Consider the following 14,329-nt stretch of genomic DNA (forward strand, 5'->3'; position numbering starts at 1 on the left):
ATATATTATACATATATATAATATATATATATTATATATATATATATATATAACTCTAACGGTTATATATCTGTTCAGATATCTGTGCACAAACATAATTTATATATACAGTGTGTATATATATATATATATATATATATTTTTATATTTATATATACATACAAAATCTTATATATAGTATACTATATTATATATAAATATGTGTTCATGCATATAGACAAAAACATTACATTCTTAACAGTCTACTCTTCTTTTAATCTGCCTCAACCAACCTCATAAAAACCTGAATTTTATTTTACAATTATAAGTTATTACAATTTCATAAGAAATCTATCAGTAAATGAATAATAAACATAAGGAAAAGCTGTCTAAGGGAATGGTATGAAATAAAAATAAAACTTAGTCAATGTAAACTGTGGAAACAAAAAAATAAACAGAATTCACAACTACCATTTAAGAGTTTGAAAGCATAAGGTCTTTTTTTGTCATGTTTTGTAACAGTCCACTGTTATGTTAAACACTTAATAAAGGCTTACTTAATAAAAGTAGAGTGCTGGCCTTGTGATTAGCAACCTCTCTCTTTTTTGGCATTATGTTTGTAAGGACTATTGCTTGAAATATAATTTCTCCCTTTATGCACTTTTTCAGTCATTAACATTTGGTCTTCTATTATCTAATGACTGCTGCTGAAAGTATTTGATACAACTAACTCCAGCAGTACTTTCACTAAAATGTGCACATCTTAAAATACATTTTTTTCTCCCTACACTCAAACAGCCAACCTGCTTTCATTAACATTATATTGCAAGCTGACTGTGTTCATCCTTTCAATATACTGAAGACATATTTCTCTTATGTTATCTTAACCAAATAAAGGAAACATGCCTACTATATGGCAAATATTAGAAATAAATATGTAAATCCAACTCTATACTGCACTGCATATTGGCTCTTAAACAGACCATAATTTTAAAAAACCCACAAGTTGATACTTACATTGGTGAAATTCCCTACAACAGAGGCAGGATTGATTCTCCATAAAATAACTAGTTAGTTTTTTCTATGATTTTGTGTTAATTCATTTTAAATGCTTACTAACTTCAGAAAAAAACAGCATGAATCCATAAAGGTGTCCAGAGTTTTGCTGTTTGGATACTGCAATTTTTCATAATTCTAAATTGGACAGTGAGCATCTTGAGTACAGAAGATGTGCTGGGATGGTTCACTGATCATAAATATGGAAGCTAGGCAGAGGAACATAAGTCATATTTTCTTTTCAACATACACAAAGACATGCATGTATTCAGTCATTCACTGCCCTAAACACTTCAATGTTGAAGGATAGATTTATAGATAATTTTAAATTAAAAAATCTTGACATGATGACTATCCATCCATGCCTGAGCTTATTAAATTACCAAATCAAATTCTGTCTGATTAACACCATTGTATGTTAAAAAAGGAAAATTATCGCTCATATAATAGCAGCTGAAAAGCATGTATGTACTTAGAAGAGAAATCCACAATAAAAACTCAATTTAAAATATAACCATAAATAAAAAGCTAGGAGTGGATGCCAGGTTCTGTACGAGAATTTCACTTCCATCTCTGCCCACATTCAAACTCCACCATTCCTCAGCTCTGGTCCATCTATGCTACTTCCTCAGATAGAAGCCCCTTTTCAATCAAGTGGGATTTGAGAGTGTTGAATATCTGAAGTTGCTGGTCAAGTCTCAAAGCAAGAAGCTGTTGCATTACTTTGCTGGGGTTTGGCCCCCTAAAAATCAAGAAGATTAACAACATCAAGGACAAACATAACTTCCTGTTTTCAGAGGAAACAAAAAAAAAAGCAGCCTAATACAAGAAAAAGCTGTGTAACTCATTAGTCAAGATACTATTTGGCAGTGAAAATGTATCACCTACAGATATTTATGAACAAAAAATATCAAATCATATACAACTATATGCCAATTGCATATATTTGACTATATGTATCACTAACAGGCTGAATTTAGGATATGTGAAGAAAAGTAATGAGAACAAAAATAAAGTACAGTAGCTGCTGACATATGAAACAGAATATGCACATGTAGTGTATGGTGCCATTTAGCTTCTTCTGTATGCCTGATGATAAAACACTTGTGCTCAGAACACCACACTCATTCATGTACAAACCCAACAGCTCACCCCATCCAGCAACCATTCACCACCCTAGCAAAAACAGTAAATGATACTCGATATTTTAGCACTTTCTATTGCACTACAACTTCAGCTATATGAAAGTATAGGCAGGTGTTAACAGCATCTTTATTAACTATCTATAGTACCTGATGAAGCTGGCAATGTAGACATTGACAAAAGTGGCCATGATATATTGGCAGTCAAATCGGTCCATAATTCCACCGTGGCCCGGGATAGTATTGGCAAAATCCTGCAGAAAAGAAATCACAACTGGAGGTACTCTGTTGTAGTTCCTTTCATAAGTCCACCACACCTTTATGGCTTCCCCTTCAGCAATAACGACAGTGCAATAAAACATACTTTTATATCTTAAGAACACCCACTTGTGACAGTTGGTTCAAAATTATTTTGGCCTAATACTGTAATACTTTCAGATGTAATCAAAAAACATTCTGCATATTTCAGTGACACTAAATTATCCAAGGATATAGTTAGTTAAATGGAATAAAATAAAAACCACATAGAGGTAAAAGAAAAAAAAGACAAAATGCCCCAGAAAGATCAAAGTTGAACTTGATGCTGCAGTGATTTAATAAGACTGCCAAAATCGTACTTACTTTGATCTTGAAAGCTCGTTTAAACCCACTAGCAAAAAATCCTCCAAAAGGACCAATAAGAGAGGCAAAGGCAGAGAGTGCCACGCTGTGGATTTGGAATGGGTACATGCGGATTGTTTTCTAAAGGAAGAAAAAAAATAATGGAAAATCAATTAAGTGCAATAAAATTCAGAAACAGCAGGAAAAAAGCATAACATTATATACTTTTTATAAACTAAATTAACATGTTTTTTTAAAAAAAAACAGTACAATATCTAGAATATAAAAATCTGTATCACTCTGCATCATTAATCTAAAAGATTATTTAAAATGTTCCAGAGGGAAGGTGGGAGTTGAGGCAGCATGCATGGCTTCACAGAGCAGTCCGCTATGTGTGACCAATTTCTTAAGCTCATTCCAGCTCATATTTTAAAGGTTCCTGCTCAATTAAAACACAAATAAAGTCCTATCCCACAACCCTAAATTGCATTCTACATGTCTCCCGGAGAGTCCTCTCAGAAGTCATGCCTGTGTTAACCAAGCACTTAGTAAATTCAGTGAAACCATTTTTCATTTGGTCGAGTATCCTGATAAAATCCTCAGAATTTGGATCTCTTGTAACATTAGAAACATGTGATAATACCAGGCCATTCAGCCCAAAAAAGCTTGTTAATCCCATTCACCTAATTTCTCCAAAATAACATCAAGCTCAGTATGGAATGTCCCTACCATAATTTATTCATGTGTCTATAGTTCTGTGTATGAAGAAAAACTTTCCCATATATGTGTAAATGTTTACCCATAACAAATTTCCAAATATGTCTAAATGATCTTGTTGAACTCATTTTAAAGCAACAGCCTGAATCCACTGGACTAATTCCTTTTGTAACTTTAAACACTGCAACTCTTCTGTTAGCCTTCTTAGTGGCTTCTGTCCACTGCCAAGATGTAGATATTGATGAGTCCACCATGACTCATAGAACCTTCTCATAAGGGGTACTTTCAAGTTTCAGATCCCCCATTATGTATTCAAATCTAACATGTCTACTTTCTAAGTGTAATACCTCACATTTATACTAATAAAAGGCAAAGCCCTCACTGACTCACTCACTCACTGACTGACTCACTCATCACTAATTCTCCAACTTCCCGTGTGGGTGGAAGGCTGAAATTTGGCAGGCTCATTCCTTACAGCTTCCTTACAAAAGTTGGGCAGTTTTCATTTCGAAATTCTACGCGTAATGGTCATAACTGGAAGCTATTTTTCTCCATATGCTGTAATGGAGTTGAGCTCGAAAGCCATGGGGGGCGGAGTTTCGTGTGACATCATCACGACTCCCACGTAATCACGTGAACTGACTATCAACGCAGTACGTAGAAAACCAGGAAGAGCTCCAAAAAGCGCTGAAGAAAACATGCATTATATAATTGAGAAGGCAGCGAAACAATAAGAACCGAGCGATTGACATATACAACCATATTCATGAGAGCTGCTATTTCGGAAACAAAGCACGGTGTAAACCTAAAGTTTAAATTAAGTTTATAGACAGGCTGCCGCTGGCGTTTGTCATGCCCACGGGTAATGCGGGATACAAGTTTAATGAGAAGACGCAGGATATAAACAAGAGTTTTCATCACTTTGTAACTAAGTTAAAATTGCAGGTCAAGGGCTGTGCTTATGCAAATTCCGAGAGACTGTGTTTGTGGGGTATCGACAGTTAAGGCGGGTGGGGGAGTGACGTCATCATCTCCCCTCCCATTCACCTCATTTCGCTGTGAGCTGAGCTCTGCAGCTAACGCTGTCTTGAGTAACCAACTTTGTGACGCTGCCACCAAATACTCACAGAAAAATCCACAAGTTAATACACACGCTGTCTCTAGAGTTTCTTCACACTGAATCCTCCAGGCACTACTTACAAAAGGTTACATTGACAATCGTGTTACGTTATTTTTAAAATGTTTCCTTTTCTTAGCACAAGCACAGCTGAGAAGCTTCGATGCATGTGCTCCATAACGCGTTAAAAAATAATGCATTTAATCACACTTTCAATTCCAAGCAAAGGAGAACTTCTGTCAAGGCATGATTTCCTGGTACACCGATTACATTGATCAGCGCTTCCCGATTCATTTTACCCTCGCACCCCCTTGGTTTGAGAACAAGTATGAAAAAATATGAGGTTAACACAGAAAAAGAGATCACCAATTGAAGCTTTATGAATAATCGATTCACCATCAATAATTGTTTTGGTAAAGCCATACTCAGTGCAATCCTCCTTCCATGTCATAATTTTTCTGTGACTAGCCATAATTAAATAAACTGTAAAAAAAAGTAAGAGCGAGGCGAGGGTGACTTATTCAGGCAGGCAGGCGACAGCTCAATAGCTCGAATTTGGATATAAGTAGGTTCTATTTAGTCGCCAGAAATATCTTTGGTAGGAATGGAAGTTGGATTTAGTCTTTAAATTTCTATGGTGAAGAAAAATTTATGCAATGATGATTAAATTTAACTTTCATTCCTACTAAACATATTTCTGTCGACCAAATAAAAATTACTTATATTTAAAATTTAAATAGAACTTGAACAAATATGATAGTTCATAATACCCACGCAGCACTAAGCGCACGTACGATTAGGAGTCATCCGTTTTAACAAGCAGTGTATTGCACTGATACGAAATAGCCTGCCCATTTAATTATTTAGGAATGGATAGATAAATTAAGATTTTGTACAAATAATGTTTTTAATTTTTCTTCCTCAATGGATTCTGGCACCCCCAGCAACAGCTGCTCGCACCCCAAAGGAGATAGATAGATAGATAGATGTATGCATATGTGTGTGTGTATATATGTAGATATGTAGATATATATATATATATATATATATATATATACACCAGCAGCACTCATGACAATGACAAAACAATTACATTGTCAATCATGTTACGTTATTATTAAAATGTTTCCTTTTCTTTTTCATGACTTCTTTAACACAATACTTCTCCGCTGCAAAGCGCGGGTATTTTGCTATATATGTATATGTATATATGTGTATATATATATATATATATATATATTAGGCCCCGCCGGGCTGGAGCCCGGCCGGGACGCCCAGGAGGACGTGAGGAGGGCTTGTGCCTCCTCCAGACCGCGAGGGGGTGTCCGTCCTGGTTCTGTTGGGGGCCACGGGTTGACGGCATGGAAGCCCTTCCCTGTAGGGGCCCGTGGTCACCGCCAGGCGGCGCCCCGATGCCGGTTTATCCCGTGCGGTTGCCGGTCGGGGCTGGAGCCCGGCCGGGATGCCTTGGAGGACCGGAGGAGGGCGAGTGCCTCCTCCAGACAGAGTGGGGCGTCCGTCCTGGTTAGGCAGGGGGCCTCGGGTACAGGGCTTTGAAGCCCAGCCCTGTAGGGACCCGTGGCCACCGCCAGGCGGCGCCCGGTGCCTAATATCCGGGAGCCCGGCACTTCCACCACACCAGGAAGTGCGGGGGGAAGACTTTGTGTGGCACCCGGAGAGCTGCCAGGAAGACAGCCGACACTTCCGCCACGCTTGGCTAAGGACGGAACACCTGGGGCTCATCCGGGAGCCTTATTTAAGGGGCCACCTCCCTCCAGTCATTGGTGGAAGTCGGGAGGAAGCGGACTGAGCTGGAGAGCGAGGACAGGAGGCGGCCAGGAAGCAAGGCACAGAACTGTGGGCCCTGGACTTGGGGGAATCAGTGCTGGAGGCACTGGGGTTGTGAGTGCACGTGACTTTCATGATTATTGTACATAGTGTAAATAAACAGTGTGATGGGTGAGAAAATGTTGTCCGTCTATCTGTGCCGGGGCCAGCTTTCACAATATATATATATATATATGTGTGTGTGTCTGTGTCTATATATATATATGACAGCAACACTCATATCAGTGACAAAACAATGACATTAACAATCATCTTACGTTATTTTTAAATTGTTTCCTTTTCTTTTTCATAACTTCTTTAACACACTACTTCTCCGCTGCAAATACTGTATACAGTGGAACCTCGGTTTGTGAGCATAATTCATTCCAGGAACGTGCTCGCAGTCCAAAGCACTCATATATCAAAGTGAATTTCCCCATAAGAAATAATGGAAACTCAGATGATTCGTTCCATAACCCAAAACTATTCATATAAAAATTATTAATACAAAATATAAAGTAAAAATACATAAAACAAATTAACCTGCACTTTACCTTTGAAAAAAATCATGGCTGGTGTGAGTGAGTTTCTAAATTCTTGTGAGATTCCACCGAACGGGACGACATTCAGAAAAATGTCCCAAAGCAATCGCAGTCTCCCAGCGCTGTAGCAGTTCGCTGTAAAAAGCGAATCCAGAAAGATCGCGGACATGCTATAAGTGCCTGCCGTCAGTGGGTGATACAAGGAACAAGGAATATTATAAATGCGCAGGGCACAGTACTACTTGGCCACAACCCTGCCTGACTGCTGTGCCTGTGTATAGGAGAGTGGCAGATCCTGCTACAATAAATGACGGTGCTGTTGCTGTTTCAAGCTAAATAAAGATGGTGGTGCAAGACGGGGACTCACACGTCACAGTGCGCGCACACACACACAGTCACAATGCTGTAGTAAACATCCGCTTGTCAGGATGTTGACTATATGATTGAGGCACGCTGACTCAGACGGAGAATAGAAGATGATTGCCCACAATCCCGCAGCAAGAGAGAGAGAGAGAGAGAGAGAGAAGACCCATCAGCTCAGTTGTCAGCAGACAAAGCGTATACATACTACTCGTAGTGAGAGACGTCGCTTGTTTATCAAGTCAAAATTTATTAAAAATTTTAGCCTGTCTTGCAAATCACTCGTAAACCAAGTTACTCTCTCAAACCGAGGTTCCACTGTAACACTTTCCATTTGTTATATTTATTCCTTGGAATATATGTTTGTGTCTGGTAAATGGCAGCTTAGTTTGTCCCATGACAATGATACTTGAGGTAACTTATTGCTGTCATGCTTTTAAATATCTTCTGCTGCAAGTGAACAATAGATGGTTTCTTTTCTCTCCAGCTACCCTTTGCATGAATGACCTTTAAAGACATTTTACAAGGCAAGTAAATAAACACAGTTGAACACAAATTCAGGCCAAACCTCCTATATGACAGAAGCATGGCCTACTGTCTGCAACCTCTTTGGCAGCTGTATTGGTATCAGCTGATTAAAAGTAAGCTTTAGGTTTAAATCAGTGATTCAGATTTATGTAGAAAACTAGAAAAATACCTGCGCTTTGCAGAGGAGAGGTAGTGTGTTAAAGAAGTAATGAAAAAGAAAAGGAAACATTTTGAAAATACCGTAACATGATTGTCAATGTAATCAATGTAATTGTTTTGTCACTGTTATGAGTGTTGCTGTCTCATATATATATACATATATATATATATATATATATACACATATATACATATATACACATATACATATATATATATACATATATACACATATACATATATATATATATATATATATATATATATATATATGCATATATACATATATATATATGCATATATACATATATATATACATATATGCATATATATATACATATACATACATACATACATATATACATATATATATATACATATATATATATACATATATATATATACATATATATATATATATATATATCTATATGTCTATATATCTATCTATATCTCTATATATCTCTCCTTTGGGGTGCGAGCAGCTGTTGCTAGGGGTGCCAGAATTCATCGAGGAAGAAAAATTAAAAACATTATTTGTACAAAATCTTAAATTATTTATCCATTCCTAAATAATTAAATGGGCAGGCTATTTCGTATCAGTGCAATACTCCACTTGTTAAAACAGATGACTCCTGCTCTTACGTGCACTTAGTGCTGCGTGGGTATTATGAACTATCATATCTGTTCAAGTTCTATTTAAATTTTAAATATAAGTAATTTTTATTTAGTCGACAGAAATATGTTTCATACTTCTTCTCAAACCAAGGGGGTGCAAGGGTAAAATGAATCGGGAAGCGCTGATATATATATATTGAATATATTGAAATAGTTTTACTGTCAAATAATGCAAACAGTACGCGGCACGTGTTTCGCCCTAATTCTGGGCTCATCAGGCGTACACACTCACTGCACCCCTCTTGGGAATCGAACCTCGGACGCCAGCGCTAGAGGCGAAGCCTCTCATGTTGTGCCACGGCATGTGGTTCGCTTATTTGACAGTATGTAGATCGGGTGTATATATATATATATATATATATATATATATATATATATATATAAAACATAACTCCTGTAGCCACAATAAATGCCTTTATTGAATAGACAAACCAGGAATGAAGAAGTTCCTTTCTACTGCAACCACAGCTGCGACGCACATAAAAAACATCAATAATAACTTATAAACTTGCAATATTATTTAGGAGAATCGCAACATTTTACTCAACAAAAATTCGGATTATTTGTAAACAAAATCCATCGTCCTCTCTTTCCTCAAAAACAGTTCAATTACTCTGTCATATGGATTATCCGTGCGCTTCAGTTCCATCAAAACCTCACTTTCTATCGCCATCGAAGCTAATGCTGAAAGGCGAACCCACCCTATGGTATTTCTGGCATAAGTTTCAGTTCACTTTAGGGCTGAAAATGTCCGCTCAACAGAAGCAGTTTACACAGGAATGCTCACCGCCAAATATACCAATGTGAACAGCTGCTCCATGCTCTCATTCAGATTTTTCTGATGAAGGAAGTCAAGGAGATCAGTGGGAGATTTTCCTGCAAAATCATCCATGGCATGCATTACAGTCAGTTCTGTTTTTAGCCGAGACAGATCAAAAAGCGCTCCGTGGCTCTTGTGTTAAAGTGGAGAAGGCTGCATGCATGAAATTTTTCTTGTATTCCCAAAACTTCTGGGGCTCGAGGAGCGTGAAAAACATCAGGTTTTCGTGGTCTTGAAATCTGGTCTGTGTCTGGCAAATAATATTGTCCAGAATCCTGCCATGGAGTTGGCCGTAGTGCACGGACGATCTTTCGCCGGAGCGCTTATGTGCTCAGTGGCCTCGAGAGTTCCTCATATCGGCTTCTATCCAATCAATGGGTCTGAATACGGTGACGTTGCCATACGCCTGCTAGAGGGCCCTACTGACACCAACTCAAAATCTGATTGGTTGAAGCAACACATAATCGACATTTATTCTGTGTTAGAGTGCCTCCACAACATATTGTGAAAGCCTCTCTGCCTGGCAACAAAAGATGGCTGAGATGTGATTGGTTAAATGCTTTAATACGAAACTCCGCCTCCCACGGCATTCTATTACAGTATATGGACAAAAATACGTTCCAGTTATGACCATTACGCGTAGAATTTCAAAATGAAACCTGTCCAACTTTTGTAAGTAAGCTTTAAGGAATGAGCCTGCCAAATTTCAGCCATCTACCTACACGGGACGTTGGGGGGAGAGAGTGAGTGAGGGCTTTGCCTTTTATTAGTATACAGTAGATAATAGTTTAAAAAAAGAAGTTTTTTAAAGAGTCAGTTTATTTAGTTCCATTTCTTGTTAAGCACCAGCTTCTGCTTGCAGCACTAATGAAGTTGCCATAATAAACTCTTCTCACAGAACCCATTTATATTACCCTAGTGATAATGTGGATTTTTATGCTGTATGTAATGTCTGCAAATTCTATATTCAGCTAGCTCTGATATTAATTATGTCTATTTCTATCAATGAAAGTGACCTTTAATTAGATAAACAAGTTAGGAAATGAATAAAAGGATGAATGGATGGTCAGTATGAAATTCTTCAATTCTTCAATGCTTCAATTATAAAGCATTTCAATTTCAGTGAAGGAGTGGAGGTATTATCAAAAAACTGTCATGGTTCAACCCCATAAAATCAGGCTGCTTTTATAAGACAGGAAAAGATTTAATTATTGCAACACTTATCTCATCCATCCATCCATCCATCCATTTTCCAACCCGCTGAAACCAAACACAGGGTCACGGGGGACTGCTGGAGCCAATCCCAGCCAACACAGGGCACAAGGCAGGAACTAATCCTGGGCAGGGTGCCAACCCACCGCAGCACTTATCTCATTATGAAGTTAATTCAGAAATAAATAAGAAATGGTTTGTGGTTTAAAAGCGCAATGATGTGACTAATCAGCTGAGAGCTGTAATCATTATAACTTGCACGCCATGCTAAATAACTTTATTGTTATCTAAACCTGCTGTTAAATGGTAGTGTTTAAATCAGCATAATGGGGGCACAGAGTTATCCTAATCAATCAAAATAAAGGCATAACAGATTATCAGGAGTCATGATGTCATCTTGTACTGCTGTCAACATGCAAAAGCAGTTACCTTATCCAATACAGACCGAACTGGCCAGAAAGGGTATATTAAATTTTTGTTATATTTATAAATATTGTGATTTATTAATCCATTATCAAAACCACTACATTTGTTCATAATAATTCTGGGAACTTCACAATAGTAACACCAGAATGAATCCTGAAGATTCAAGATACCTTGAGTAAGTCGAGTGTAATTGTGGAAAACCATTTAGATCAGTTAACATCAAATGTAAACGTGGAAAACAATTTAGATCAGCTAACATCACATTATAATGTGACCTTGAGAGATGCTCTGGACACAGTGGCTCCCCTTAAAACAAAAGTGATCAAAGCACATAGAAACTCTCCCTGGTTTAATGAAAACACTCGAGCTCTTAAATTAGAGTGTCGAAAACTGGAGCGCAGATGGAGAACAACAAAGCTACATGTCTTTCAAATTGCATGGACAGAGAGTGTTAATAAATATAAAAAGGCCCTCTTTAAAGCTCGCTCAGAATACTATTCTACATTAATAGATAGCAATAATAAAAATCCTAGGGTACTTTTTAGAGCAGTGGCTAAATTAACAAATGGGAATTCAGATCAACAGTGCAAAATACCAACAGATATTAGCAGTACAGACTTTATGAACTTCTTCAATGAGAAAATTAAAAATATAAGATCCCAGATCTCAGCATCACAGTACAAACCAAATACTAGCTTAGCAGACCCTGTCTCACATTGCATTCAGCACTTTAATAATTTTAATCCTGTAACTGAGCAGGAAGTCTTAACTTTAATTTCGAAAATGAAGCCCACTACTTGTTCCCTAGATCCAGTGCCAACAAAACTAGTAAAAAGTGCAATGGATGTTCTTGTAGCACCAATTCTAAACATTATCAATAGTTCATTATTGCATGGCACAGTACCTGATGCACTAAAAGTGTCAGTCATTAAACCTTTACTTAAAAAGTCAGACCTAGACCCACACATACTAAATAACTATAGGCCTATTTCAAATTTACCATTTCTCTCTAAAATACTAGAGAAAGTAGTCGCCAGTCAGCTTCAGTCACACCTTACGCATTACAATTTATTTGAGAAATTCCAGTCTGGCTTTCGCACTGGTCATAGTACAGAAACGGCACTAACACGGGTTGTAAATGACATTCTGATATCCTCTGATGAAGGAAATTCCACTGTAATTATGTTGTTGGACTTAAGTGCAGCGTTTGACACCATTGACCATTCTATTTTACTGCACAGGCTAGAAAATGATGTTGGGCTTACAGGCCCCGTGCTCGCTTGGTTCAGTTCTTATTTATCAAATCGATTCCAGTATGTACAGAAATGTGCAGACAGTACTCCATCATTATACACAGAAGTTGAATATGGTGTCCGCAGGGCTCAGTACTGGGACCTTTACTGTTTTCACTTTACATGCTTCCACTGGGATCTCTCATTAGGAAACATAATGTTAATTTTCACTCGTATGCAGATGACACCCAGTTATACCTTTCATTTAAATCAAATGAAGTTTCTCCGATGTTGTCTTTAATTAGTTGTGTTAGTGAATTAAAGGAATGGATGAATGAGAACTACTTGTCTTTAAATACAGATAAAACAGAGATGTTAATTGTTGGAGGGAATGACGCTGATCACAGCAATATTTTGTCGCCATTTAACTCAGTTGGAATCCCAATTAATTTTACTGAATCAGCCCGCAATCTAGGAGTTATCTTTGACTCTAGCATGTCATTTAAAGCGCATATTACAAAGTCGTCCAAAACCTGTTTTTTCCATCTTAAAAATATTAGGAAATTAAGGCGCTTTCTAAATAAACAGGATTGTGAGAAATTAATTCATGCATTTATCTCTAGTAGGATTGACTACTGCAATGCGGTGTTCACTGGCTGTTCAAACTGTTCTCTATACAGCCTCCAGTTAATCCAAAATGCGGCTGCAAGAATTATTACAAGAACAAGAAAATATGAACACATAACCCCAGTTCTTAAATCTTTACACTGGCTCCCAGTTAAATTTAGGGCAGATTTCAAAATCCTCCTTTTAACATATAAAGCATTAAACGGCCAAGGTCCAGCTTACTTGTCTGAACTTATCATGACTTACAAACCTGAGCGCACATTAAGATCTCAAGATGCCGGTCTGCTTAGGAGTGGGAGGTCGAGCTTTTAGTTACAGGGCCCCTAAACTGTGGAATGGTCTTCCTGCTTCCATAAGAGATGCCCCCTCGGTCTCAGCCTTTAAATCCCGGCTGAAGACTCACTACTTCAGTTTAGCATATCCTGACTAGAGCTGCTGATTAACTGTACATACTGCATCTCTGTTGTTAGTCATTAGCACTATAACATAAGTAACATGATAATTATATTTGAATACTAACCCTCACCTATTCTGTTTCTTTTCTCGGTACCCAAATGTGGCCATTGGTGCCACGGCCCACCTGCCAAGTTGTTTGCCTGCCTATGGTAAAGTCATCCCTGATGGAGGATCACAGGAATCATGGGAAAGAGGGGTCCTTTCATCGGAGCAATGTTTCAGCCGTGGCATGGCCAAATGGAGATGCAGCTAGATGGATGAGGTCTCCAGGACTCTAAAAATATTCAAACCTAATTATGTCATATCATCTACTGTTAAACCGTAATTCTAAAATTTTTATTATGCTGTCTTAAGGAATTGTTCTGTTGTGTATATTGTATTGTATTGACCCCCTACTTTTGACACCTACTGCACGCCCAACCTACCTGGAAAGGGGTCTCTCTTTGAACTGCCTTTCCCGAGGTTTCTTCCATTTTTCCCTACAAGGTTTTTATTGGGAGTTTTTCCTTGTCTTCTCAGAGAGTCAAGGCTGGGGGGCTGTCAAAAGGCAGGGCCTGTTAAAGCCCATTGCGGCACTTCCTGTGTGATTTTGGGCTATACAAAAATAAACTGTATTGTATTGTATTGTATTGTATTGTATTACCTTGCATAAATAGTTTACCTGGTATGACCGGACTTTGTGTGTGTCTCTGTGTGTGTGAATAAGGGGGCAACTGCATGAGAGCTCCAAAATGAACGATGAAGTGTGCCTCAAGTGTTAGGTGTTGTGGATGGCGGTTGGGTTCTTTGTTACAGCAGGATCTGGTTCATAGTATTTGGTCTGCATGAATTTGGCCCCAGGTTGAATCTAT

The 14,329-nt window shown here is 37.9% G+C and overlaps 1 protein-coding gene across 2 annotated transcripts in view; it reads right to left on the minus strand.

Annotated features, from left to right (window-relative positions):
- Nucleotides 1-192: 192 nt before the first annotated feature.
- cds2 (CDP-diacylglycerol synthase (phosphatidate cytidylyltransferase) 2) overlaps nt 193-14,329 on the minus strand; it is a 70,932-nt gene continuing 56,795 nt past the window's right edge. For both annotated transcript variants that reach the window (XM_039768468.1, XM_039768466.1), the window contains exons 11-13: nt 2,799-2,918; nt 2,328-2,431; nt 193-1,777 (exon numbers count right to left, since the gene is read on the minus strand). In XM_039768468.1, coding sequence (XP_039624402.1) covers nt 1,651-1,777; nt 2,328-2,431; nt 2,799-2,918 — 351 coding nt within the window. In that variant the 3' untranslated portion in view covers nt 193-1,650. The remainder of the gene's footprint in view (nt 1,778-2,327; nt 2,432-2,798; nt 2,919-14,329) is intronic.

This window comes from Polypterus senegalus, chromosome 11, assembly GCF_016835505.1.
Source record: "Polypterus senegalus isolate Bchr_013 chromosome 11, ASM1683550v1, whole genome shotgun sequence".
Lineage (NCBI taxonomy): Eukaryota > Metazoa > Chordata > Cladistia > Polypteriformes > Polypteridae > Polypterus > Polypterus senegalus.